The sequence below is a fragment of the Siphateles boraxobius genome, unplaced genomic scaffold, assembly GCF_051911475.1.
Source record: "Siphateles boraxobius isolate OS27281-9 unplaced genomic scaffold, OSU_SipBor_1 41, whole genome shotgun sequence".
NCBI lineage: Eukaryota > Metazoa > Chordata > Actinopteri > Cypriniformes > Leuciscidae > Siphateles > Siphateles boraxobius.
The window spans coordinates 11,267,803-11,294,473 of NW_027509042.1; the positions used below are offsets into that span (position 1 = coordinate 11,267,803).

The 26,671-nt window shown below is 36.9% G+C and overlaps 3 protein-coding genes across 3 annotated transcripts; 2 read left to right on the forward strand and 1 right to left on the reverse strand.

The window, feature by feature from the left end:
• Positions 1-26: 26 nt before the first annotated feature.
• On the reverse strand, positions 27-3,084 carry tac3b (tachykinin precursor 3b). Its single transcript, XM_077198377.1, has 7 exons — positions 2,932-3,084; positions 2,726-2,841; positions 1,276-1,369; positions 1,005-1,037; positions 852-905; positions 544-604; positions 27-414 (listed from the first exon to the last, which is right to left on the reverse strand). The coding sequence occupies exons 2-7, from the start codon at positions 2,813-2,815 to the stop codon at positions 396-398; spliced, it is 351 nt and encodes a 116-aa protein (XP_077054492.1). The 5' UTR covers positions 2,816-2,841; positions 2,932-3,084; the 3' UTR covers positions 27-395.
• A 7,184-nt stretch (positions 3,085-10,268) lies between these two features.
• apof (apolipoprotein F) lies at positions 10,269-13,715 on the forward strand. Its single transcript, XM_077198378.1, has 2 exons — positions 10,269-10,435; positions 11,229-13,715. Exon 2 carries the CDS (start codon positions 11,253-11,255, stop codon positions 12,504-12,506), a length of 1,254 nt encoding a protein of 417 aa, XP_077054493.1. The 5' UTR covers positions 10,269-10,435; positions 11,229-11,252; the 3' UTR covers positions 12,507-13,715.
• Positions 13,716-14,138: 423 nt separating this feature from the next.
• Positions 14,139-26,347, forward strand: stat2 (signal transducer and activator of transcription 2). Its single transcript, XM_077198379.1, has 24 exons — positions 14,139-14,359; positions 15,237-15,368; positions 15,522-15,669; positions 16,626-16,721; positions 16,807-16,899; positions 16,972-17,050; positions 17,155-17,231; positions 17,561-17,712; positions 17,797-17,955; positions 18,037-18,126; positions 19,171-19,230; positions 19,398-19,418; positions 19,512-19,605; positions 19,758-19,805; positions 20,346-20,429; positions 20,521-20,619; positions 20,709-20,844; positions 20,951-21,003; positions 21,102-21,196; positions 21,285-21,424; positions 21,530-21,718; positions 22,150-22,204; positions 23,061-23,122; positions 24,489-26,347. Exons 2-24 carry the CDS (start codon positions 15,238-15,240, stop codon positions 24,863-24,865), a joined length of 2,538 nt encoding a protein of 845 aa, XP_077054494.1. The 5' UTR covers positions 14,139-14,359; position 15,237; the 3' UTR covers positions 24,866-26,347.
• Positions 26,348-26,671: the final 324 nt, after the last annotated feature.

A 26,671-nucleotide genomic window follows, 5' to 3' on the forward strand; every position in this document is an offset into this window, starting at 1 on the left:
TATAAATAGACTAAATAAATAATTGAAGGTGGGTATGTTTTACAGCACTTTAAATAAGCATATGTTAAAATGAATAAGGTACAAGCAAGAATATTTACAGCGTGGGGCTCATATATTCATCAATCTTATGTCCAATTAACACATTGTTGTCATCCCTTGAAATAAAACATCCTGTATCTGATTTGAGATTACTCAGTTCTGTACTCTTAAGGGGGTTCAATGTCAGAATTCTTATCCTACATAAAAACAACAACAACAACAACAAAATTTACTAGAATGAATTCACTTTGACAATAAACAAAAAAGTCATACAGCTCAGTTATCTTACAAAGAAAGATTTTTTTTCTTCGAAATGGATTAAATTCCATTGAGTTCTGGACAGATGAGATAAGGCTTCATACACCACAGCAAAACCTTTAAAAAAAAATCAATTCAATTACACAGAAATCTCTGAAAAATAACTTTTACTATGTTGATGTAGCTGCAATTCATCAACTGTACAATAATTAGGCGTACTATATAACAAAACTTACAAATTCTCACCTTTGCCTTCTGTCCTTTAAGAAAATGTTCCCTCTCCTCTCTCTTCTCCAAGCAGGAATAGCTGATCAAACCAATACAAACAAAATATATTAATTTACTATAATTCTCCATAGTAGCCACTAGAGGTCAGTGTATTCACTGCACTATTTTGTATGTCCTGCAGTCACTTATTCTGCATTGTGCAAGGTTTGTTTGAGTATGGTGACATAAATACAGACACTAATTAATTAATGCAACTACATATTCCCCACACAATCATTCACCTTCAGGCTAACTCATATTGACCAATTAATTAATAAATCTCTTACCAGACACAGTGTTTCTCCGTCCCAACAGTCCAACAAAAATGTCATTCATGTTAGCTACAAAAGGACCAAAGAAACAAAGCTTTCATCAGCCTCTCACTTTAATCAATATCAGGATCACACTGAAGCAAGATAATGCTGAAAATGGGAACTTACGTCTAAATGGTGAAATTGTGTCTCGATTTGTTCCTGTGAAATAAAAATGAATAATAAAACCAACATTAGTTAAATACACTTGGCCTTGACCTCTAAGGAATTGCAATCTCAATTCTGTCATGTAATCATCCTCAAGTTGTTTCATTTTTTCTGTGGAACAACATGAAGGTCTGTAAATAATGACATTTTCATATTTGCATGATCTATTCACAATTTTCTGAATGTTTAAAACTATTAAAAGCAAATTTTATTTAGTCTTTTTGTGTCTCACCGGCACTCCTCCTGCCCATCAGGCCAATGAAACTGTCATAATCGATATCACCATATCGTTTGTCATAGCGCTCAGACTGGGGGTCGCTGTTGTCCTGAACATAACACACAAACAGGATGGTTCAAGAACTCAGAAAATGAATGTCTGACTCACTAATGTGAATGACTCAATAACATGAAGACTCCAAACTGTGATGATCATTACAACTATAAAAAACAACTAAAGGAAAATGGCCAGGGAACTGCTTCGAAAGCTGATTTCACAAAACATTATAATAATAAAATAAAGCAGTGAGTGGTATAGGCCATAATGTGTAGCTTATCTGTGATCCCATACATTGTTTTAGCCATTTTGTTTGCGTGTGTGTGTGTGTGTGTGTGTGTGTGTGTGTGTGTGTGTGTGTGTGTGTGTGTGTGTGTGTGTGTGTGTGTGTGTGTGTGTGTGTGTGTGTGTGTGTGTGTGTGTGTGTTGTGAGTTCACGTGACCAAACCTCCGTTTGAGCCCATATTTAACAGTCAGATATCACATTAAAGAAACCATTAAGGTTTTAATGGAATCAGGATTCATTCTAGCCACCTCCATTCGCTATGTATCAAGAAACATTTATTATTATATCAATGTTTTCAGGATTCTTTGATGAATAGAAAGTTCAAAAGAGCTGCATTTATCTGAAATAGAAAGCCTTTTTTAAAATTATACACTGTACAAAGGTTTGGGGTCAGTAAAACAATTTGAACGAATTTAATACTTTTATTCAGCAAGGATGCATTAAACTGATCAAAGGTGACAGCATAGACATTTATTATGTTGCAAAAGCTTTGTATTTCAGATAAATGCTGTTCTTTTGAACTTTCTATTCATCAAAGAACCCTGAAAAAACCTGGTTTTAATATTGATGATAATAATAATAATAAATGTTTCTTGAGCAGCAAACCAGCATATTAGAATGATTTCTGAAGGATCATGTGACACTGAAGTCTGGGCTAATGATGCTGAGAGTTCAGCCTTGCCATCACATGAATAAATTATATTTTAAAATATATTCAACTACAAAACAGTTATTTTGAATTGTAAAAATATTTCACAAAATTACTTTTGTACTATTTTGGATAAAATAAATGCAGCATGTGTGTGCATAAGAGACTTTTTTCAAAAACATTTAAAAATCTTACCGATCTAAAACGGTTAAAAGGTTGTGTATAGGCCTATATATACTTGTAACAGAATAGGCTATATTTGTTCCATTCAATTTAATTGACATTGCGGTGGAAATGTTAAAAGATTTAGTAGGCTATGCAAAACTTTTAAGTAGGCTATAGCTTACTGACTTTTATTCACAAGAGCAAAAAAGAAGAAGAGATAACTAGCCCTAAACTCACTTTTTTTGATCTCATATAACAGTCCGGAACGATTTCCTTTAATAAGAGCCGCTGATTTTACATGTACTTACTGTGAATGATAGGTAGTCGAGCGCACAGCGCGTGAGTCCAGGACACGCGAGCAACAGAGAGAACAGCACGAGCGACCAACTGCAGGACATCCTCAGATCCGCTGCTTTTCAGACACCTGCATCAAACTTTATTTAGCCAATACAATCCAAACCAACAACTTTGTCATTAATTTAAAATCATTGAATAAAACAGGAGGTATTCATACCTTTAAAATACACTGAGATGAGTTGGTATTCAGGAGGATGATGTTCAGGTTCTTCTCTCTTTAGAGCTGTGTAAAGGCTCGCAGGTGCGCGCGTTCTTTTATTTGTAGTGTTCGCGCGCTCCGCTCACTCAAGCTTGGGCAAGCTGACTCTCCAATACGAACCAATAATGATGCTAACATATCCGAGTGACGCAAAGTGATTAACACACCAGAGCCTTGACGCATTTGTGCAGTTAATTACATTACAACCAAACTCACACCTAATCTTAGTCTCTTGAGATTCGAATCGTATACAATTCAGTCTAATTCAGTTTAAACCTTTGCGAATTGACTTGTAAAGAGTAGGCTATACGAGCCAATATATAATCAGACGATGGCAAATGGACAAGGTTTTTTTGCTTTGTATTCTGGTAACTAATTTAGAGGAGGTTTAGCAGATTTTTGACTCAGAAGGACACATGTGTGTGATTGTGGGTTCAGTGCTTATTATCCAGTGGTATTATGAGTCATCTATACTGGTCATTCCATTCAGTCCATCTCAGATATGTCCTTCATCAGGACAAAGCTGTCCGTAAGCTATAGAAAAGGTGATGTCTTGATTAAGATCTGTAGGAGCCTGATTGATGAATGCTTAGATGGCTTTTGCCCTAAGGAGAGTCTGAAATTGAGTGAAATATTCTTTCAAAATAGTTATATAGGCCTACATGTCAAACATGTTCTGCAGACATTTGACATCTCTATTTAGTGTGTTTCTGTGTGACAAATGATTTATATATTTCATTTTTGTTCCATACCTGTGTTTGTGAGACTGAGATGAATCATGATTGGCATTTGCCATCGAACGCCTCAATACCAAACAGTTCAGTAGTGAACTTGGTGTTGTGTTAATGGAAAAAAATGAAAACTAAATGAACAAATAAGAGAAAATTTATTTAGTCACCATGACAACAGTGGTCTCACCATCTATTTTTTTCTGGAGAAAAAAAGTGACACCTCTTTCTTTCTCACAACCTTTCTCACTCTATCTCTATCACTCACATATACAAACACATTCTGCTTTTACTAGTCTTTTTACATTCAATTTGATTTACCTCCGGGGTTTTTTTAGAGAAGGAAAATCTAAGTTCATTTGCATAACGAAGCCCTGAACATTTAATTAGGTTTTCAAATTTCATATTTCTCTCTTTTGATTCCTCAGCAAGCAGGAAAGCTCTTGATGATACACCAACGCACTACAGTCTTTCGGAAGCCGGATTTACTGTATACAACAGAAGTGGCGCTGGAAAACAGGACTTTGAAGTGATTTAGTCTGGTTGTTTGCATTGAGAACGAATTATTCCCTCAGTTCTTAACATTTCCATTACCCTCAAAACAAGTGATTCTGATAGACTTGTCAGTGGAAGTAAGAATCGTTAGTTCGCCTAAGACTGATTTGTTCCTGGATTTGTGAGAAAGTGTGCATGTGTGTGCTGAAGCAGACGTGAAGCATTAGAACAGTTTGGAAGTACACCCACACTACAGTCCAGTCAGTGCCTCTCAATGGTGAATGACACCTACCATCTTTCACTTACGCAAATAAACTCTCACAAACACGCAAACACACACACAGAGCTTCTCTCTCATTTCCTTTCTTATAGCGTAATTTCTTTGAATTTTTAGTGTATTTCTGGACTCATTCAGTCACTAAACGTTGATTCATATAACTTACTTTTTATGTGAATAACATTACCTGTCAGATTAGAATGCAAAAAACTTCAATGCATGTGCAGACTTTGTTCTGCACATGCATGTTTAGCTGTTCTGCCAGCTAAAAAATACCTTCACTATCGTCATCATGATCATCATTTTTCTTATAGGCCTATTTACTATATCCAAATGTGGCATTTACACTTATTATTGGTATATTTTATTCATGTGCACTCTGTCTCAATGTCATTCAGCTAGGTAGTTGACAGGTTGCGTCCAACCCTCGTCCACCTACATACTCACACACAAACACTGGACCTTTGAGTCTTTAGATCAAGGATGAAATAGTGGTTAAATGCTTCCTCTATCCATTCAAACAGCCCTTATTTTGAAAAGAAACTTTAATTGTCTGTCTCATGGTCAGTGGTCATTGAAAGTGTAAGCATTTACAGAGCATTCATCAGACTTTGTGTCCTCATTGAAAATTTAACCCAAGGTCCTGAAAACTTTGCAAAGATGATGCATCGCTTTCCCTGAATCACACGCAGAATGGCATAACATGCAGCAGTGAGAGAAAACCTGAATTTCAAGGCTTTCAGCGTAAATTAATTTAATAAATCCAAGGAATTTATACCATGGCCCATGGATTGCTCCTAGATACTTTATCCTACATATTTAGGGTTGAACTGATTTAGGGGACTATTGAAATGAAATGTACACAAGATTCACTTACACCGGGGTTAAGAGTTTTATATGTGCAAAGGAGTGTTGCTCATCATTTGGTTGATTCAGAAATAATGCATTGCCTTGTTGATGTCCCATCCTGAGGCTACACCATGTAATTTTGTTTAATTCAATTATATATCCAATTATAACTAAATGAGATTGCTTTCAGTCCTATCTAACACATTTTACTACTCTCTGGTGTCCATAATGACAAATGTATATCGAGGACACATCTGACATATTTTCTCACACATGGACACACACAAAATCACTCTAAGCCCCCCTATGATAATAAGGATTTGTTAACACTTGATATAGCACTGTGTGTGTGATCATGACATTGTGTATCAAACTTGAATCCCTTTGTGTTTTGGGCCAATAAAGTTGGCATGTGAAAATGAGAATCACACTTCTACATATTTCTTCTTGTACACCACTCTTCCCACCCGTTTATGAGTTTCTCACTTCATGAGAAATCATGTCATAGACACTGGATCCATTAGCGAATTTTAATAAGCCCTACGTAACTAGACAGCTCAGAATAATGTGTTAGTCCATGCGAGTGCAATAAAAATGTTCAAGTATATACTTACATAGGAGTCTAGTTTATTATTGTCTTAAAGGAAAACTTTAACATGTATTTGTATGTACAATTAAAACTGGTAAGCAATTGTTATAAATAATTGTTGGAATGAAATAACCAACAACATCAAAAGTCCAGTGAGTTAGTTTGGTGTGTTTGGGGGGAATACTTGGTGGCTCAGTTCCCAACTCTACAACCAAATTATTTGTTATTTTCTTAGTGCTGACATCAGTCCGCCAACCCCTTACGAAAAAGAAGTTTATTCAAGTTTGCTATACTTCTTTTAAACTAAAAATAAGAAAGTATACTTTCAGTCTACTTTTTATGTACTTCTTCAAATTGCACTTAAGTATACTTGACTTTTACCGACAGAAAAGTTTAAGTATATTTGGCCTATATTTGTTGATGGAGATATACTTAAAAGTATAATTAAGTAAGTATTCTTGGCTTGTACTTGTGTTTACTATTTTGATTGAGTAGCTTATTAAATACTTAAAAAAAAAAATAATATTACACACTGTATTATAAACTAACATGTTCAACTTTATATAGTAACAAGCTTTCAGGTGGAATAGCTTATAGAGTAAATAAAATAAGCATGGAACTGAACCTGATCTTGTACACAGCGATAATAAAATAAGAAAGCATACTTTCAGTCTACATTTTATATACTTCTCAGAAATATACTTTATGTACTTCTCAGAAATATACTTAAAATTACACTTCAGAATACTTGACTTATACTGAGAGAAAAGTCCAAGTATATTTGGCCTATACTTGTACTCGAATATTCAAAGTACACTTGGCTTGTAGTTGTGTTAACTCTTTTGATCGAGTAGCCTATTAAATATACTTTCTTTACATCGTTTTTCATTTACAGTCTTATGAAACTTACATTGTTTGAAAATATTGATTAAAATATTGATATAAAACAGATATGTTTATAATTCTGCGTATCTGAATTGTGTAGGCTAGTCCACTGGTAGTGTACATAGGAATTTACTTTAATTCTACTTTAGTCTTTCCCCACCATAGGCCTATTTCACAAAATGGCGACCGAGACCGGAAGTAGGGTAGTGTACTTCCGCTCGCGCCGCCGTCCGCTACGATCGCCATTCATTCTCAAAATGGACTGTGAACAGCTTGTTTTATTTTACCGTCTATGGTTTCTCTCTCAGTCATTCATATACGTATCTGACCAAAGTAAGAATAGCAGATGTTGTCCGTTTTGTTGATAGTTTTCAGGGAGCTGTGAAAAGATCGAAACTGGACAAAGGTAACAAATTCTTGACGTTTGCCTACATAAAAAAAGTTCCATTCATTTAAATGGCATGACACTTGATGATTAAGATCACACTTAAATAATTAAATCAAATTAAATAAATAAATAAATTGAAATGATGTCTGATTGAGTGAAATGTAGCGGCTTCTGTTAAAATCTCATGTTATTAAGTGTTAGTTTGTCCAGGAGATTGCAGCAATCTTCCACTATTATGGCTCATGAGCTTGGATATACCCCCCAACGGGATTACTAATGCTTGGATGATGAGTATGGTAGCAAGATGCCTAAATTATGTGGGTGAGGTTGGCGGGGTGCAATGCCAAAACAGCTGATGCCAGAGCAAGGTGGGTGGCTGCTTATATATGCTCCGGCAATTAATTGAAAGATTAGATGGGTTCACTCCTCCCGAAATTACATTGTAAACTTCACTTAGGTCTATAGAAAATGTGTATCTGGCTAAGCCCTTTGCTAAACATGCTGATACATTTGCATAATCTAAATCAGATTTTAATTCTGGTTCCCCTTGGTGAGTCTGATTATTGCACCGATTATTTTACTTTTATTTCTATGCTGAACCTGGGGAAATGATGGAGAAATGTTTGTGTGAAATGTTGCAATGCCCTCTTATGGCAAGTTTTGCACTCTGAACGTCTTGGTTACTAATGTAACCCTCATTCCCTGATGTAGGGTAGGGATATATTATGTCGACTGACAAATGGGGTCTCACTTGGGAGGCATAATCACCTCTGAGTTTTAGAAAAAATGGCAATGGAATTGGCGAGTGGAATTTGCATGCCGAGCCACTCCGCATTTATGGATATTTTAGATGGTGGCACTCATACACTCATTCAGGTTCATGGTGAGTAGCCGAGACGAGGGCCCCAGCCATTCAGCTGTGTTTCAGGGTTGTGGCAAGGGGGACATAATGTCTCCGTTCCCACAATCAGGAAATGAGGGTTACATCAGTAACCAAGATCATTTCTCAATTCCCCTTTTTTTCCCCAGTGTAATTATGCTGGGGAAACATATAGTCCAATGGAGAGGGACGTTATCGAGGCCACATCCTATCCATAGGGAAAACATGTGAAAATACACATATGAACTGACCCGTGGGGCAGTGCTACATATGGAAAGATCACTGCGGTATGTCCTGCCTAGACAGGAATGGAACTACTAGACGCAGAGACGGGGCAGAGCAATATCTGCCCAGTAAAAGACACAGGTTTACCTACAGGGAAGTCGTACCATGGAAGAATACATATATGGGATTAACAAGGGTGAGTAACAACACATGGGACATCTAGCCCAGTACAGTGGCTGACCGAGCGTGCATGCACTGAGTAATCACTGGGGAGTCAGATGGTCGGAGGAAACTGAATCCAGGGTTCGGCAAGTGGGGAACTCACCTGGAGTTCACCCCCCCACCCTTAGAAGGGAATGATGCTGCAAGTGAGACAGCGGGTCAAACTTCCCACACATTACTGCTTTGAACCAACAAACAGGAAGAAACCAGCTCCACCCAGAGACTGTAGAATCTCACGAGGGTATTAGGTGTCGCCCAGCCCGCAGCTTTTGAGATATCTGCCAAAGAGGCGCTGCGCACCAATGCTCAGGAGGAGGCAACACTCAGAGTACGCCAAGGCGATGGCATCCACTATCCAGTGGAACAACCTCTGTTCCAGTGGAACAACCTCTGAAGGGAAAGACAGCCTTGCCCATCTGCTAACCTCCACAGCAAACAAAGAGCTGCTCAGAGCTTCTGAATCTCTGCGTGCGGTCCATGTAAATTTGAATGGGACACAGCAATGCAAGGTCTGGGTCTGCCTCCTCCCGGGGCAGCACTTGCAAGTTTACCACCTGTTCCCAAAAAGGAGTGATGGGAACTTTGGGCATGTATCCGGGCTGGGTGTCAGGAACACTTGAGAAGAGGTTGGCCTGAACTCAAGGCATGATTCACTAACCGAAAGTGCCTGTTGGTCCCCCACTGTCTTGTTGGAACATGAGCGTGCACCGCCCTGGTGGTTGCGACCACAGTGTCAACATGGTCATGCCCTCGCAGTGAGGGCATGAACCATTCACGAATGTCATCTCAGCATGCTCTTGTCCCAGACAGTGTTCGTGGCTGTCAGATGAAGACATGAAACTACTGCATCCAGAAACACATGGACAGAAAGACATCTTTAAAAAGATGCTCACTTACCGTGCTTGCTCTTTTAGGGAAATCTGCGCTGAAGCGCCCAGGGGAATTTCGTTGCACTTAACTGTGCACTGGTCTTTAAAGATGGCGAAACCCGCTGAATGTGCCGCCTCCATTAGCGAGAACGATCTCCGTAGCACACTGTTTTTTGCTTGATGATTGGATGCATGGATGCGTGCCGCCATCTTATATACATGTATACGGTGAGTGGCTCGGCATGCAAATTCCACTTGCCAGTTCCATTAGCCGTTTTTCTCAGAGGTGATTGGGGCTCCCAAGTGAGTCCCCATTTGTCAGTCGACATTACGTTGAAGTGACTGACAGATGGGGAAAACAACATAGCAGGGTCCAAATGTCCAACTGCACATATCTTTTTATTTTTTATTTTTCATTTAAAACTGGAAATAAACACAAAATTATAAATGCAACACATACATAACTAAATAAATAAATCTCACACTTCTGGGTCCCACTTAATACATGTAATAATCAGCCAAATTTTTTTTATTTAGAAACAACAACGATCTACAAGAGTGGGAGCGTTTTTTTTTTAAATATTTTTTTATTTTTTTTAGCAACATTTAGTTAGCTGTAAATAGATACTGGATGTTGCATTGAATGTTGATTCAAATATATGGTCTGAGTAGCATGTTAAAAATGACTGAACCAAGTGGAATTTTGTAAACAGGTGCACAATCCTGTTCTCTCTCACTGTCACACACACTCACACAGTCTACCCATGCATGAAACGAGTGTTCAGCAATGTATCTGGGTCAAACACAAAGCCCCCACTCCCCCACATGGTTTTCAGATAAAAAGCAGAGCGAGAATGAGTGGAAGAGAGGGGACATAAGGGTAAATAAACAAAACATCCACCGAATACATTGATCCTCTCCACGTGATGTCACATTCAGGGCAATTGGGCCAGCGAGAGAAAGAGAGAGAGAGAGCGTATAACGAGGGATAGGGTGATGTACATGCTTTTTGTGAAGGCTGGATTCTATCACAGAGGTATCGGGATTTTTAGAAGGTAAGAGTCTTATTAATCTCGTATTAATATAAAGATCAATAATTCCAAAGTAAATATAACATTCAAATGACTTGAAATATAATTTCCTCTGTAATTTAGAAAATTATAATGTTTTTCAACTAAATCTGACAGACTGCATGTTTGAGAAATGTACTTAAAATAATTTGCTGAAATTTATGAGGAACACTTTTTATTTAATTAATATTCAATTTTAAACAATTTTTAATAACATTTTACTTATTTTATTTCAATAATTTTAAAGTATTATAAATATATAAGATGTATATAGAAGAAGTGTCAAAACATCAGGGAGGGAGGAGTCTTACAAAAAAGTGCTAATCCTTTTCCTTCCTTTCTTTTCTCCCAGCTGCACTATGAAAAAGACAAGCACACAAATACCCATATATCTCATAGTCTCACTCCATGATGTAGTTACAGCTGCAGATATTTATATACACAGGTCAAAAGTTTGTAATAATTAAGATTTTGAAATCTTAAAAATGGTTGCTGGAAATTTAGCTTTGCCATCACAGGAATAAATTACATTTCTAAATATATTACAATAAAAAACAGATATTTTGAATTGTTATAATATTTTACAATATTACTGTTTTTACTGTATTCAAATAACATCAAATAAATGTAGACTTGGTGCTCATAAGACACTTCTTTCAAAAATGTTAAAATAAAAGTAATTATTCCACACTTTTAGTAGTGCACATAAACAGCTTCATGTACACTGCACATACAGTTAAACTTCTCTTTTTTCTTCTTCTTTTTTTTAAAAATCCAGAACCTGCGATTTGCTTGGTGCTGCATGACTCCACAGTTCAACATGGCTAAATGGGGCTCAAAACACAAATTGTTACTTCTCATCCACCTCTTACTGTCTGAAGTAGTATTTGGCAGAGCTCCACTCCCTCAAAGCAGCCTGAGGCCCTCAGTCACTTCAAAAATTTCTCAAACAGAGCAAGTAGAAACACAAGTGGTACAAGATGGTCTTCGCGCCGCCCATCAGTTGGTCTTAAACCTCTCAGTCTCTCTACAAGGTCAGCTTGATCTCCAAAGCAATGCAAGCTGTGCAGAGCTCGCCAATAGAGGCTGGAGAGGAAAGGGTTTCTCTCAGGAGCTATTGGGGTTGGCAATGGTGCCTGTGTTGGTGTCAGCAGGATGTTTGTCTGAAGCCCAGGCTTTGGTAATGCAACTCTATGCAGTGTTGGGCCAAAATGATACATGTGAATTTTTGCAGGACGTGCTGGTGCTGATCAAGAGGGGCAAAGAGAGGAAATTAGCACACATTGTCCATCACACCTTTGCCAGTGGATTCCAAACCCCGCCATCTCCTCTTCTGCTCAACTCTGAGTCACAGTGCCACTTGCAGGCTGTTATATTTAACATCCATCAGCTAGCTGAGGTAGGTGAGAGAGTTGATGGTTATAAGGGTAAAGTTGGGCCTATGGTGAAATGCAAGGGATGGGTGAGGGTGAAAGGCACTCGGTTACAGGGGCAGGCTGCAGAACAGAGCAGGCCATTGCGTATTGGGGAAGCACAGCAGGCTTGTCGAAGCCTGGGAATCCAATGTGCAGGTGTGACCCAAGATGGCGATTCTGAATATTATCAAGTTATCTTGAGGCCTGGAAGCAGCATAGTGCCTTCATCTAACTCTGAGAGCTGGATTCAAAATTGCAAGGTGGGGTCTGTACGTTGGCGCAGAAATGGGGTCCCTCAGCATCAATGTGTCAATGAAAAAGAGGAGCAAGTGTATATGGTTGTGGAGTGGATTCCTGCAGTTTCCACACTGTATAATCTGGGAACAGCCGTTTACTATGCTTCAGTTAACTGCTATGATACTGCAAAAGAGAGAGCCATATTCAGCACTGTGGATCTGGGCACAGATGCCCTCATGGCTGTAACTGGGGGAACTGCAGGGGTTGCTGGTTATGCGTTGGGGGCTGGTTTAAAAACGGGTGTGAAGGCAGGGATCAAATATCTGCTGAACAACTTGAAAGAGGATGGCGACCTGCTAATGAACCAGAACAGCTTGGAGGATGGAAGTATCACTGTCCAATAAAAACCAATGAGGAAATTCAAGAACAGAAAGCATTGCTCTAGGGACTCAATGATTTTTCCACCAGCAGTAAATGATGTTTAAGAAGCATGTGTTCAGTCATATAGTTTGCTACTTTACAGTTCACAATATCAGTCCCATAAACATAATATTGAGAGTTAAATCTCTTAATTTCTATTGAAACTAATTAACTAAAATTTTATTTCTATTTAAATGCTGTTTTAATTGCTTGTTTTAATTGGGTTTTTTTCATATGTCCTAAATGTCACTTTAAAAAAATAACGCAGATTAAAAAAATAACAATAGCACTTAGTATGGATTTTTCTCATTTTAAATCATTCCATTCTGTTAGATACAGTTACAGAAATCTGTATGATATTTTAATGATGTTCACCAAATGTGTTTTTGCACATTTGAAATTAATGTATTTTTCTGTAAGTAATAGGCCTATTATCAATATTTTAAAAGGGATGTCTTTTGATGCATCATGTTAAATTTCTTGTCATTGTGTAAATAGTGCATGAGCTTGACCAGAGCATATTTCTTAAAGTGGTCATTTAATGCCATTTTTGTACAAGTTAATATGAATCTTTAGGGTCTAAATGAAAACTTTGTAATATACTTTTATTAAAAATTCTAATTATTATTTTAAGAAAACACTAATTTTACCTGCTCAAAAACAGCTCAGTTTTCAGCACGCCGTTTCAGTGTATATGCCTTTAAATGACAATAAGCTTGCTGACTTGCCAACACAGTGCCTGTACAATCAACTTGTAAAAGTGCATGTACCATTATATGACCCCTTTAAAGTCGGTATGCCTATTCAAAGAAATACTTTTTAAATTTAGTTCGACCTCAAAAGGTTCTGCATAACAGGAATGGCCAGTGTCCATTAACAACCTACTCAACATATGATTTCTTCAGCCTCAGCTGAGACGTCAAACAGCATGGGTAATATTTAACTATATAGGCAGTTAATTAAATCAATAACATAAGCGGGAAGAGCAGAACACAAGACAAGTAGAATACAAGATACTCAGACATAGCTTAAAATCAAGGCTTAATTTGTAACTTTAATTTTGAATATTGTTATGTATAATCATTGATGTGTAGCCTACACGTTGTATTGTAATAATGGAGTGAATGCATTGCTGTGAGGGGCGTCATTTATTATAAGCAGACGCGAGTAAAAGCCAGTTGAGTTGAACCACATGCAGTCTCCTGTCATCAATATTACAAATATGAACAGTTACACGTAAAATCAGTTATTACTATTTCTACTGTAGCCTATTTCAGTTGATAAATTATTTGTTAACGTTAATGTAGAATAAACGTATTACATCTCTCCCTTGTTGATCACAAAATGCTTTCATAAAGAGAGTGTATGGATTTTTAAATTCCCGCGGTAAATGATCTTCCATAACATAACTTTCATTTCGTCATTTCTCGGAATGCCAGAAGAGAGATCGTGAGTTTCGTTTCTGCTGCTGTTCTATCAACACCCCTCGGTTGTGAAGAATTTAATTGCCAGGTGCATCAACCAATGGTGGTTGCCAGTGTGCCTGTCCGCGCCAATGAACGAACGCGAGGGTTTCAGTACGCAACTAAGTGGGTGGGACTTTATGATTCAGTGGGTGGGCAAAATTTCATCGCGTTGGAAGCAGAAATGGACAGCAGAGGGAGGTTTATAGAAAAGCCGTCCGTTTCCTGAGAAGGGCTGGAAGTGTGTTTATTTACTCTCCAGCTGATGTTCAGTTCAGTGCTGTGGTCTTGTCCTTCCTGTATGCCTGCAAAAGGCGCTTTGTAAAACTAATATTTGAGGATAATTTCTTCAAAAGTGTAGACTACTGTTTCAGGTAAGTTACTGATAATCAATTTACATGCTAGCGTAACTTATTTACAATAATCTGCTCATTGCTTTGCAACATAAACATAACTATGCTGTCAAATGTCTAGGCCTAGGCCGCTATTACTGTATATAGTAGCCTTTATCATCATTATTATGACCGAGGTATCACGTTTTGTCCTCACATGATTAGAAACGCAATTCTTGACTCAGTTTTTCCGCTGTTGTTTGAGGATGGATGTGTAGGTGTGGAGAACTTTATTACTGCTGGTGTAGAGTGCATGTAATGTTTTTCACTTTTAGCCCTGTACACACTTTTACACTCTCACTAGTTAGTTTAATTTGTCTAAATTAATACGTGAAATAGTCCAAATATATTCCAGTGATGGCAAAGCTGAAGTCTTCAGTGTCACACGATGCTGATTCTGTACTCAGTCAAGAAACATTTCTTATTATTATTATCAATATTGATTTTTTTTTTAAAGTTCTGTAATTAATTGTTTACTCAAACTTATGTTTTATTTCCATCAAAACAAAAGACTTTTCGAAGAATCTCTACAGTGTTTTTCATTCAAGAACAATTCTTACTTGCAAAAAAAGCACCATAAAAATGGTCAGTTTTACAGTGGACCTGAAGTGCAAATGAAATTCACAAAAAAATCAGATTCACAGCCAATCAGAAAACTTATGGCATTAATGCCATACATACACTATTATTTTGTGTTCCAACTTCCAAACTCAGAATTTGGAATTTTCTCACCTTGACTTGTATTTGTAAATAACCACTGTTAAGTGGTGCTTAAGCTCAAGCATCTGACTTCTAAAGATTAGAGAGAGCAGGTCAGTCCCAGTTCATCAGCAGACATGAAATCTGTTTTATTTTGTAGGATGACACAGTGGGAGCGATTGCAGCAGCTGGATACAGTGTATTCGCAGAGGGCTTTTGATCTGTACAACGGAGATGAATTCCCAATGGAAGTAAGACATTTCTTGGCATCCTGGATCGAGACCCAGGACTGGTGAGTGCAAGAAGTAAAATCTGCTGATTGTTTTTTTTATAACTCTCTATTCCAGAATGTATTAATAACCATGGATAAAGAGATGCAAATAAGCTGCATCAAGGAGCGTCAACCTGGCATTACAAGTAGTGTGTCTGTCTGTGTGTGTTGCAGGGAGCGTGCTTCTCGGGACTCTTCCCAAGCCGCGTTCCTGTTTCAGGTGCTTTTGGAGAATCTGGACAACCAGTTCAGTCGTTTTGCGCAAGAGAAAGATAGTTTCCTACTGCAGCGTAATTTCAGACGCTACAAACAAAACTTTCAGGTAAGTGTACTTCTGCTGCCAAAAGCATCATTCCTGATGCCCTCCTTGGATTTCTGAAGTCTCCAAAAATACCAAACATGCTAAACAAAAACTATACTGATAGACTAAAGTCCTGTTCACAGCAAGAAAAATAACTATAACCTTAACTTCTGTATGTTATAATCCACGCCAATTGACGATAATGTGACGCTGCAGCACACGCTTTAAAGGCACAATATGTACGATTTTCGGATTTCAAATATCCAAAAACCACAATGTTATTTTGTTGACTGGTGTACTTCCATTATCCCAAATATTTCCAATAATGTCTAAATCCGGAGAAATCAACCATTTTAACCAGTGTAACATCCGTGATGTCATTGCGTCGCCTGTCAATGACGTCATATCCACATCCTTGATTTACGGTTCGTTTAGGTTTTGTTTTCACTGTCTTCAGTTCCTAGTAATAACTGCTACAGACTGTGTGATTTCGACAGTCCTATAAGGTCATTAGAAATCCCACTTCACGACATGGATCTTATAAATTTGGTTATCTTTTGTCGCTAAAGACTTTCAAGTTTCAACACACTCAAATGTATTTTTAGAATGATTGTTTTGACGTAGTAAAACAGTGCTGTTACTCCACAATTTAAATACATCAAATTAAGTGACCTGTTTGAGTAGTAATTCGGTTTCATTAGAATGAAATAAAATAATGTGAACTTAAGTGAGCAAACGTAAAATGTCCCCGGCTCTGCTTTCTATTGGCTGTGGAGGAAGACAGCAACTCCCATGACTCCACTCATTCATGGCGTCATCAGACTACTCCTCAATGTTTTTATTGTTCATAAACTAGAAAAGATTGCTTTTTTTCAGTTATATAACTTTATGGTTATAATTATTGTTGTAGTTATGAGCTATTTAAAAAACTGCTGGGTTAATCAGTGACATCATTGGTCACATTTTCTTGTTTGCAGAAGTACCAAGAGGAGCCTTATACTCTTGCTGCTATTATCAACTGGTTCCTGGTGAAGGAGAAAGAGATCTTGAATGATGCGGAGCTTGCACAGCAAGTCAGTACCTTAAAGTGTTATCATCATCACTCTTATTATCAACATCACCATCAGCATATTCTGATTCTCTCTCTCAATGTTTCAGGTGCAGACGTTGCAGGTTCAGTCAGCTACAATGGAGTTGGAGAGCCAGAGACAAATTGAAAAGAGATTAAAAGAACTCAAGATCAAAGTAGAGGTGTGTGTGTGTGTGTATCTGCTTGTATGTGTGTATTTGTTCAATAACACGATTCATTTTTTATTTTGGCAGGTGATGGAGCACAGCATAAGGTCTTTGGAGGAGCAGCAGGATGAGTTTGATTTTAAATTTCAAACACACAAAATGGACTGTGAGGCTCCACACTTTTAAACACACTGTCCTTGATTTCATTATCTGTGGTGATATTAATATATATGTGTGTGTGTGTATATGTAAATGTATATGTGTGTTTAGCTTGCACAAAGGAAGAGAAGAACAAGCAAATAGAAGGGCTTCAGAAGATGCTCAATGCACTCGATAAGTGCAGAAAGGTAGGCAAATTGTTATGTGCACGTCTATTCTATTCTATACTATTTAGGGTAATTATTGTTAATTAAACAAACTAGAAAAACTGTTTTGTTAATCGAATTACATCTAAAATAAAATATAAATATTACATGAACTAAATAAAAAAAATGAATGGAAACTAACTGAAACAAGGTTAAGTTGAAGCACTAAAATTCTCAACTGGAATTAAATAAAAAGTAAAACTAAAATAAAAATAAATGAAACCTAAATAGTAATATTTTTTTTAAAAATGACTAAAGCTTCTTCCAAAATTGTGTTTCTTGACCCGATTTCTCTTGTCTCATTGTCTCAGAACTTCCTGTCTGATATCACGGCTACATTGGATGCTGCTGATTGTCTAAGCTCAGTGCTCATAGATGAGGAACTGGTGGACTGGAAGCGGAGACAACAGAAGTCCTGCATTGGGGCTCCTGATGATACAAGTCTGGAACAATTAGAGAAATGGTAACAGCACAAGAATTTCTCTGATCGATTGTCTGTACGAACACCATTTGTATCTGTTTTTAAGCCATTATTGGCCTTTGACAGGTTCACTCAGATTGTCGAGTGCATGTTCCAGCTGCAGAAATTCTTACAGAAGCTTGATGAGCTGCTTGGGAAGATGAGCTACGCAAATGATCCCATCCCAGTCCTTAAACCCCCTTTAAAGAGTAGAGTGGACACTCTGCTGACTAACCTGATTAAGAGGTATACTCAAACACATACACGGCATATCCATTACTCTCCATTCATGCATGTACGCTTCTTTATTTGTTGGTGTGTTGTTAGCTCATTTGTTGTAGAGACTCAGCCTTCCATGCCGCAAGGACGAGGTCCCCTGGTGCTGCGCACAAGTGTCCAGTTCTCAGTCAAAGTCAGGTTAGGCTCTGACATTTCCGCAACATTACACACCAACTGTAAAACAGTGTATACCAGTATTGCTTCAATTTAAAACAATAATGATTGATATAGATGGTTTTTTGTCTTACATTGCTTGTGATGGGTATATCCTTTTAAACATTATGGGTCGGTTTCCTGTCCAAGGTTTACATTAAGCCCGGACTAGACCTTAGTTATATTAGAACTTTTAAGTAGTTTTTACAAATATACCTTACAAAAAACATTAGTGGTGTGCATCTTGAGACAAAACAATGGAAATTATATATTTTAAGATATGTCAGTGCAAGCTGTTTTAAGTTAAGACAGCTCAAACATGCATTTTAGTCTGGGACTAGACTTAAACCCTGTCCAGGAAACCGGCCCTATGAAATTAAGAATATGTACATTTATTTTAGTGTATTGTCTTGTACATAGGACATAGTCTTGTACTTAGGAACTAAGTACGCTGTGAGGAACCAAGTACTTTTATTTGTGAAAGTGACCTACTCTCTTGCAAATGTCAGTACTGCTTTTGGATAGTCGTATCTTTATTATGCATGCACTGACCTGTTTATGTAACCAAATCTTTGTTCCATTTGCGTACATGTGCCTGGGGTGAATGTAATGACTCAGAAAGGAAATATTTCGGTTAAGAATTTTATTTTTCAAATTATGACACACAACCCCAAGCAGAAATTTGTGCCCTGAATACTTTGTAAATTTGCGATAAACAAACAGATTTATTTTTATTAATATAGAATAGTCAACATTTGAAGTAAATCAAAATAGTTAATCAAAGTTGTACCAAGACAAGAATGGGTATTGTTCAAAATTCATGTATAACTTTGATAAAAAAGATTTTGATCCACTTCAAATGTTAACTACTTTTTTTATCTTTAGAAAGAATTCACCCATTTAAGCTTTTCCATATATAATTTTTATCATATATTTTATTTAAAATGTTTAGTTTGGGTGGTTGAGATAGAAATGCAGAATTTTTTTTTGCCTTCATACCTGAAAGAACAGTCATTCTCCTCTCTACAGGTTCCTGTATAAAGTTCCTGAACTCAACCATGTTATGAAGGTGTCTGTTTCTATTGACAAGTAAGATCACTGTCTCTCTTACTTTCTTCATTAGGTACAATCTGAGTCATATGTGAGAATGAGTTTGCTTGTAAGGTTTGTGTGGTTTGATATAGTTTTAAATTAATCTGTTGGTGGTTAGGATTCTGAATTCCTACTCTCATACCTCTCTCCATCTTTTGTTTCAGCACTGTCTCACAAATGAAAGGGTGAGTGTTTCCATACACGCATTCTGAACACACACTTCCCTCATCACGCCTCCCACAAGAAATTTATGATTATGTTTTTTTTTTTTTTTGTAGGTTCCGGAAGTTTAATGTGCTGGGCACTTCAAGTAAAGCCCTTAACATGGCTGAGAGTACGAACGGGGGCATGGTCGCTGATTTCAGACATTTGGTGAGTTGATATTAAGTGACGGCACATCATCATCTGAGATAATTATACCTGGGTAGACAATTTGGTCAGGGTGTTGCGTTTTTAAACCAGATTTTAAATATAAAGATGTAATAAAATGTTAAAGAATTGTGTATGTGATTTTTTTTTCACAGACATTGAAAGATCAGAAAGTTGGTGGTGGAGGAAAAGGAATCAATGATGTGAGTTTAAGGAGCTTGTTAATATTATTTGCTAGAAACTACATTGAAGCACGTAGCAAACATAAAACCAGCAGTTTGTAACAGATACAAGACTGGTTTCTGGAGTCAATACAGATTAAGGATGTTTCCACATCTGTAAATCTTTTGCTTTGTTCAAAAACACGGACCTTAATTGTTACAATGTTGCATTTGTCCTAGGTTTGATTTACTTTCACATGGTGCATTTCAAAGCTTACCCAAAATGCGTTTATGCAAGTCACATGTGCATAAAACTGTTCTCTCATTGGTCAGAGTGCACCGGTTTATTATCTGTGATTCCGCTCAAAGCGGTCAGCCGTCAAGATGGATTGACGACTGACTAGCTGTCGTTAAACACATAAATCAATGTATATAAGGCTTGATTCCCACTCTAACTGATACAGCTCGATTTGTTGGTCCATTGAGTCGGATTATTTAAAACGAGTAGAATTGAGTGACCAACTAATAAGTAAAGTTCTGTTCGTATGGATGTTATTAAATCTTGTTGTGTGTTTCCTGCAGTTATCTCTGAGTGTGACTGAAGAACTACACAATATCAACTTTCAGACGCAGTTTGACTATCAAGGCCTATCTGTCTCTTTGGAGGTGAGCTGTCTTTTAATCATTCAGTGAAGTTTGAACATTCCAGAGATTTGACTCTACAATTCTTATAACCATACTTCCTTTTTTCTTTCAGACCTCTTCTCTTCCTGTGGTGGTGATTTCAAACTCCAGTCAGCAGCAGAGCGCCTGGGCGTCTGTTCTATGGTTCAACATGCTCTGTTCAGATCCCAAGGTCAGGAGCAGGAGTTACTTTTGGATAATAATTAGCCTTAGCTGTCATAAAAGAATCTGTTTTTTAATTATTATTATTTGCATCACTAGAACATCAAGTTTTTTGAAGGCTCTCCTCCGGCCTCCTGGGAAGTGTTTGGGGAAATGCTAAGCTGGCAGTTTCTCTCCTCTGGGAAGCGTGGTCTAGACAATGACCAGTTGGAAACTCTCGCCATCAAGCTCTTTGGTATACACACATCAACCCCTTTCATGCATGAATAGATAATATTATATATAATATTAAGGCCATAAAGTAATCTGGTGTTTGTTAATGATGTAATATTTTTTATCAGGTAAACAACAGAGCTATGACCACTGTATGATACCCTGGGCCAAGTTCAGTAAGGTAAGAACAGATAAACACAGTTATGTAGCTCTTTGTGAAATGCCTGATATTGACGCATGAGTGTTATGTTTACTCAATGTTGTCTTTGTGTGTTTTAGGAGAACCTCCCTGATACAAACTTCACTCTCTGGGTGTGGCTGGATGGAATTCTAAACCTGGTTAAAGGCTACTTGTCAGACCTGTGGAGTGATGGGTATGAATCCTATAGATAGATTGTGAAAATCAAGTTTTCAACACAAAGTGTGTTTTTTATTTCAACACAAGTATGTTTGTTTCTGTAGCTCTATAATGGGTTTTGTCAGCAAGGGGAAGGAGAGAGTTTTACTGAAGAAGAAGCAGAACGGCACTTTCCTGTTGCGTTTTAGCGAAAGTATCAAAGATGGTGGAATCACGTTCAGCTGGGTTCAGTACTCTAACGATGGTAAAACATGTCATAAGAAGATATACTTCTCTAAGACATTGTTCAATCTCAGAAATCACAAAGTCCAGTGAATGTCAGACTGAATACACACCTTTTTTTTGTTAGGCAATCCGAGTGTGCAAGCAGTGAAGCCATTTATCAGTACTGACCTGAAGCAGATTGCTTTACCTGAGATCATCTGCAACTTTCGGATCATGGTAGCAGAAAACGTTCCAGTTAACCCACTGTGTTACCTTTACCCAAACACTCCTAAAGACCAGGCCTTTGGCAAATACTACAGTGAAAAGACTGGAGGTGAATTGTTTATTGAGAATTTGGTGCATTTTTTTTGCAATTCCCCAAGTCTAATTAAGGGAGGCATACATAGTATTTGTATGGGTATTTAGTTTGTTTTTTACCGAATGGCAACGAATGCTTCAGTTGTCTATTTACAACTTTCACTATTAGGGTCTCAAAAAAATTAAGTTCACTGCAATGTATGTCAACTTAAATTTGAACTGGGAAAGGCTTTTGCTCATTTATGTTACTGCTAAAAACAGCGGTATACATCTACACAGCCATGTAAAAAATGATGTTAGATTTCTTTTTCCAAAAGGAATATATAATAAATTTCTTCCCAGCTCACACTTGAGCGAATGTAGAATGTAATAAAAGCTTTGCTTATGCTGGATTTACTTAACCACAAAATCATTTTCTTGATCTTGTGATGTCTTGTTTTGTTTCAGAGGAGAATCCTTACCTGAAGTACCTCAAAACCAAACTGGTTTTTGTCTCTAAAGAGTAAGTCCTGTTTTGATTGTTTATTGGTTTGTTTATTTTTTATGTGTGTTGTGTGCATGCAAATTATTTTAAAAGCATGTGAGGTTGTGTGCTATAGGTAATATTTGTGACAGTGCTGTGTATAGTGCTGGTGTTAAATGCATTAGTCATATTGTATGGTGTTATGATGAGGTTTAAGTTCATATTGGCTGGGTGATGTAGTGGGGGAAAAAAACAGTTTTTCAGTCTTTCAGTAATATTTATTGATAATATTTTTTCTCATTTCAACTGAAAGGATTACTACTAAAAATATTTTCTCATCATATCAACCAAACAGCCACTGTAGCTAAGTATTAATACAAGTAAAATACAGTAAAAAAAAAAGACCAATTAGGAATTGATCTCTCACACATGCAGGCACATGATTTTAAAATTCCGAGTCTTGAGGTGGTACTATATTGGTAAAGGTGAAAATATTTCCCTTGTCTGCATTCCGCTGCCGCTCGCAGACAGTGTGTGTGTGTGACGTAATTTTTGTCATCAGCACCGTCCACTATTGTCCGCGAGAGGGAGCAGAACGTGGAAAATAAAGTATATCTGGGCCTTAAGAACAAAATGTACCTTGCCATACTTTCTATCACTGCCTGTGTAGAGGTAATGCAGGCTAACACTAGATGTCATGATGACGTAAGGTACTCATTGTGGCCTAACAGATACATAAAGTTACAACAAAACCGTATTATTTGGGGAAAAGTCTACCATACATGTGATGTTATGAAGTTAATAAGCGAACAGTTATGCTGTAAGATTATGGTATGAGTAGACACTGACATGGCTGTTCTGCTGGTTTACTGGAGTGCTCTGTGATTGGTTGCAGTAGGAACGGATGTACAAGCGTCGGAGAGGGGCCAGTGTCTGACCTGTCCCCACAGGACAGAGGTGAGTTCTGCCTCCACTGCCCCTCCGAATCTAATCAGCTCAACCTGCCTCTTACTCACTGGATTATCACCAGATGTGTCTTGAAGGCAAAAAGCTTTCTGATTATGAATGTGTAATGAAAAGCCTTTATAGATGCTTCTCTTTCATTTAGAGGCTCAATCAAGTCCAAAAACTTAAGATTCTCTCTTTCCTACTCTTCCCTACCCAAGTGCATTTGATTGACAGTGCACAAAGGGACCTTCTGTGTGTGTGTGTGTGTGTGGTGGGCTGTGACTGGTGTTTCTGTTTCAATAACACAAATCTAACCATTACAGTAACACTGATTTAAAAATGTGTATGGAAGCTTGAGGTTGCATGTGTACGGAGGTATGCACTGAAATCCATAAGCTGTTTTTTTTCCGCTATTGCCAATAGCTGATATTAAAATACTCCATTGTTTTGTCTAAATAAATTAATAATAAAACACAAAAACTGCAATGTTTATATAAGTTTGAAAAATTAAAATTCATTTTGAGATTTGCTAAAGATTAAATTTTAACAGTGTTATTAAATCATTATCGTTTTTAAAGATTTAACTTTTGTTTGAAATGTTGCATGTCACATGTAGGGATGAACCAAGATTGATAAGTGCCCCCCAAATGTTATGGCCGATAACTGATAAATAGCCTATATTAAAATTTTCCACTGTTTTGTCTAAATTGATAGCAAAACACAAAACGACAATGAGTTATTTTTAAATGTTTATATTATAATTTACTGTATAAAATGCTGTTTTCTTTCCACAGTTTAAAAATGGATTTTTGAGATTGGCTAATAATGATTTTAATATTATTATTAAACATTTTGTGTTTTTGAAGATGAATTTTAAGTGAGCATTAGATGACGGGAAATGTAATATAAATGTACAAATAGGGGAAATAAGCAATAAAATATCCACTCTTTGATGAATTAAAAAAAAAGATATCTATTATATCCTCTTATATCTACTAAAAACCGATGTGGTACTGATATATTGTGCATCTCTAATGCGGGTGAATAAATGTACCTAACACTCTTAAAAATAAAGTTTTTTTTTAATCGGCATGTATAGTTCCATGAAGAACCTTTAACATCCATGGAACCTTTTCATCACTCAAAAAGGTTTATAAGATTATTAAAATGTTCTTCACACGAAGAAAATAAATTATTTTAATAACTGTTCACTGAAAGGTATTTTGGGGATCCCAAATGTTCTTCCATGGCATCACTGAAAACCTTTATTTTTAACAGTGAAGTTTAATAGCATTTTAATGAGTTCATATTGTAATGCAAATATTGAGTTTATAACATGTCTCTCTTGCTGTGTCATCTCCTTCTTCTTTGAAAGATCCTCCTTCTTTTTCTGAGGCGGGTGATGATGACAGCTTGTTCCAATGGCCTGAGAATTCTCCAATGCTCTCCAGCTCTACCATTGATCCATTTATGCTTAACAGCATTTTGGACATTGATGGCGAGAGTACTTCTCAAGATTCATTTCCTCAACCTGCTCTCCACATCTCTTCATCATGCTTCCAACAAACCAATCTAGAGAGTGGCATGGATATCCTTAAAGAAGCAATCTCTCCAGACACTGATGTTCATCACACATTACAAGAGTTTCTAAACTCTCAAAACTTCCTAAATAGCATAGAGCATTCTACACCAGAGGACATCATCCATGGTTTTCAAGACCTTGGCTATCCTAACATGCCGCTGACCCCCTGAATTTGATTCATGACCCGTGAGGTTAGCTAAAACGTAGGTCTGTCAAGCCATATAATGTTTTCCGTAGTTCTGATTTATGCTGTAAATAAGTATCAAGTAGAGATGCAAAATACTAAGCTTATAACTTCATTTTCTTTACTGATTTCATTATTGCGTCATCCAGTTAATGTGTAAATCTGTATGTCTGCTCCTCTATTTATCTGTTACTTGCGTGTCTATTCTCAGGGTAAAGCCTTTGACTAGGCGTAGATGCCCATCCAAGTCCAAACAAACTTTGGAATGAGGTCATGTGATTGGACCCTATTCGTTAGCTGCTACTAAATATTTTTCCCTATAAAAATAAGCTGAAAAATTTGCTTTATTGATAATAATTCAAACAATATCAGAGCATATTTGTCTTTGGTGAATAGTACATTTGTATGTAAAAAAAGAAGAAAAAAAAGAAGAAGATAATATTTCCTATTTGATTCAAGTATTGATCATGCTTTTATGATCCAAGTAAATTATCACCTTTTATGCAGGTTGGAATGACAGTTTGTATTCTTCTAATTAACTGGGCCTTACTGGAAGGAAATAATTTGATAGTGAAAGCAATATACTTTATTAATGTGTCAAACACATTTAGTAATGTGAATCAGGCAGTATGAGCTAATGTTTTAAAAAGCATCTCATGAACAGTAAAGCCATATCTGTGGTCTGATTTCTCAGTGCGATCAAACCAGTGAAACCAGTGAAAGTTTTAAAAAGTGTAAAACATGAAAAATGTCTTTGCATTTAAAAAAAGAGCACTTTAAAAGAGATGCAGGGCTTGGATTAAATGTTAACATTTACATTTAAAGGCACAAACGTTGACTACTATGATTGCAGTCTTTTAATATTAAAACAAGTTTATTCTTTGCTGCACTAAAAGTTATGCTTGTATTGTAAATCTACCTTAAAATGTATCTCTGTGTAAAAACATTTAATGTAAATGATGAATGTCTAAGCGCTGTTTTTGATGAGCAGGATATGTTTTTTCTACTCTAGGATTCAAGGCACTTTTTTGTCTTTTATGATCCTTTTCCATTTTGTATAAGTAGAATCATATGAGTATGATTGTATGAATGTGTTGTTGATTACAGAAAAATGCAATTGAATGGTAATTTGCTTCTGTGATAAAAGGTTCTGTATGTGTTCATTCAACTGAATCTGTACTGAAGAAGATTAGACAGTCTCTGAAATCTTGTGGAGAGAAAAAATGGTCCAAATGAATGTTTCTTTGTCTCTTTTTTTTCACTGAAATGAGTCCCAAGTTTTCACATCCCAAGTCATAGTAATTAAATTGCTTCATCATGCAGAATCATTTAGTTATTAGCCCATGAGTACTTCAGCTGTGAATTATGACTGTTTCAAATGCATGTAACCATGTTTTGTATTCTCTTTTTATGTGTTAAAGATGGTGCAATGTTCTCCAATAAAACATCTAATGAGAGATATACTGTAGGGCTGTCATAATGTCTTTTTTTTTTTAAATTGAAAAACCATGACACTTTATCTGTTCAGGCAATCTGTTTTATAGACTCATAATAGAGTGATGAGATATTGTGTTAACAAGTTGGCCAAAATTAGATCTGTCACACGTTCCGCTGTACGCACGCATTTCGTATACACTTGCAAACTAGATTTGGAATTGGTGTATTATGACTTTTTAACATTGAATCCACAAATAATACAATAAGCAACTCTTGTGGGCCATTCTGAGATGATCCGTGAGCATGATACCCAGTATTTTGACCTCAAATTTCTAAACTCAATTTGACCTCAGCA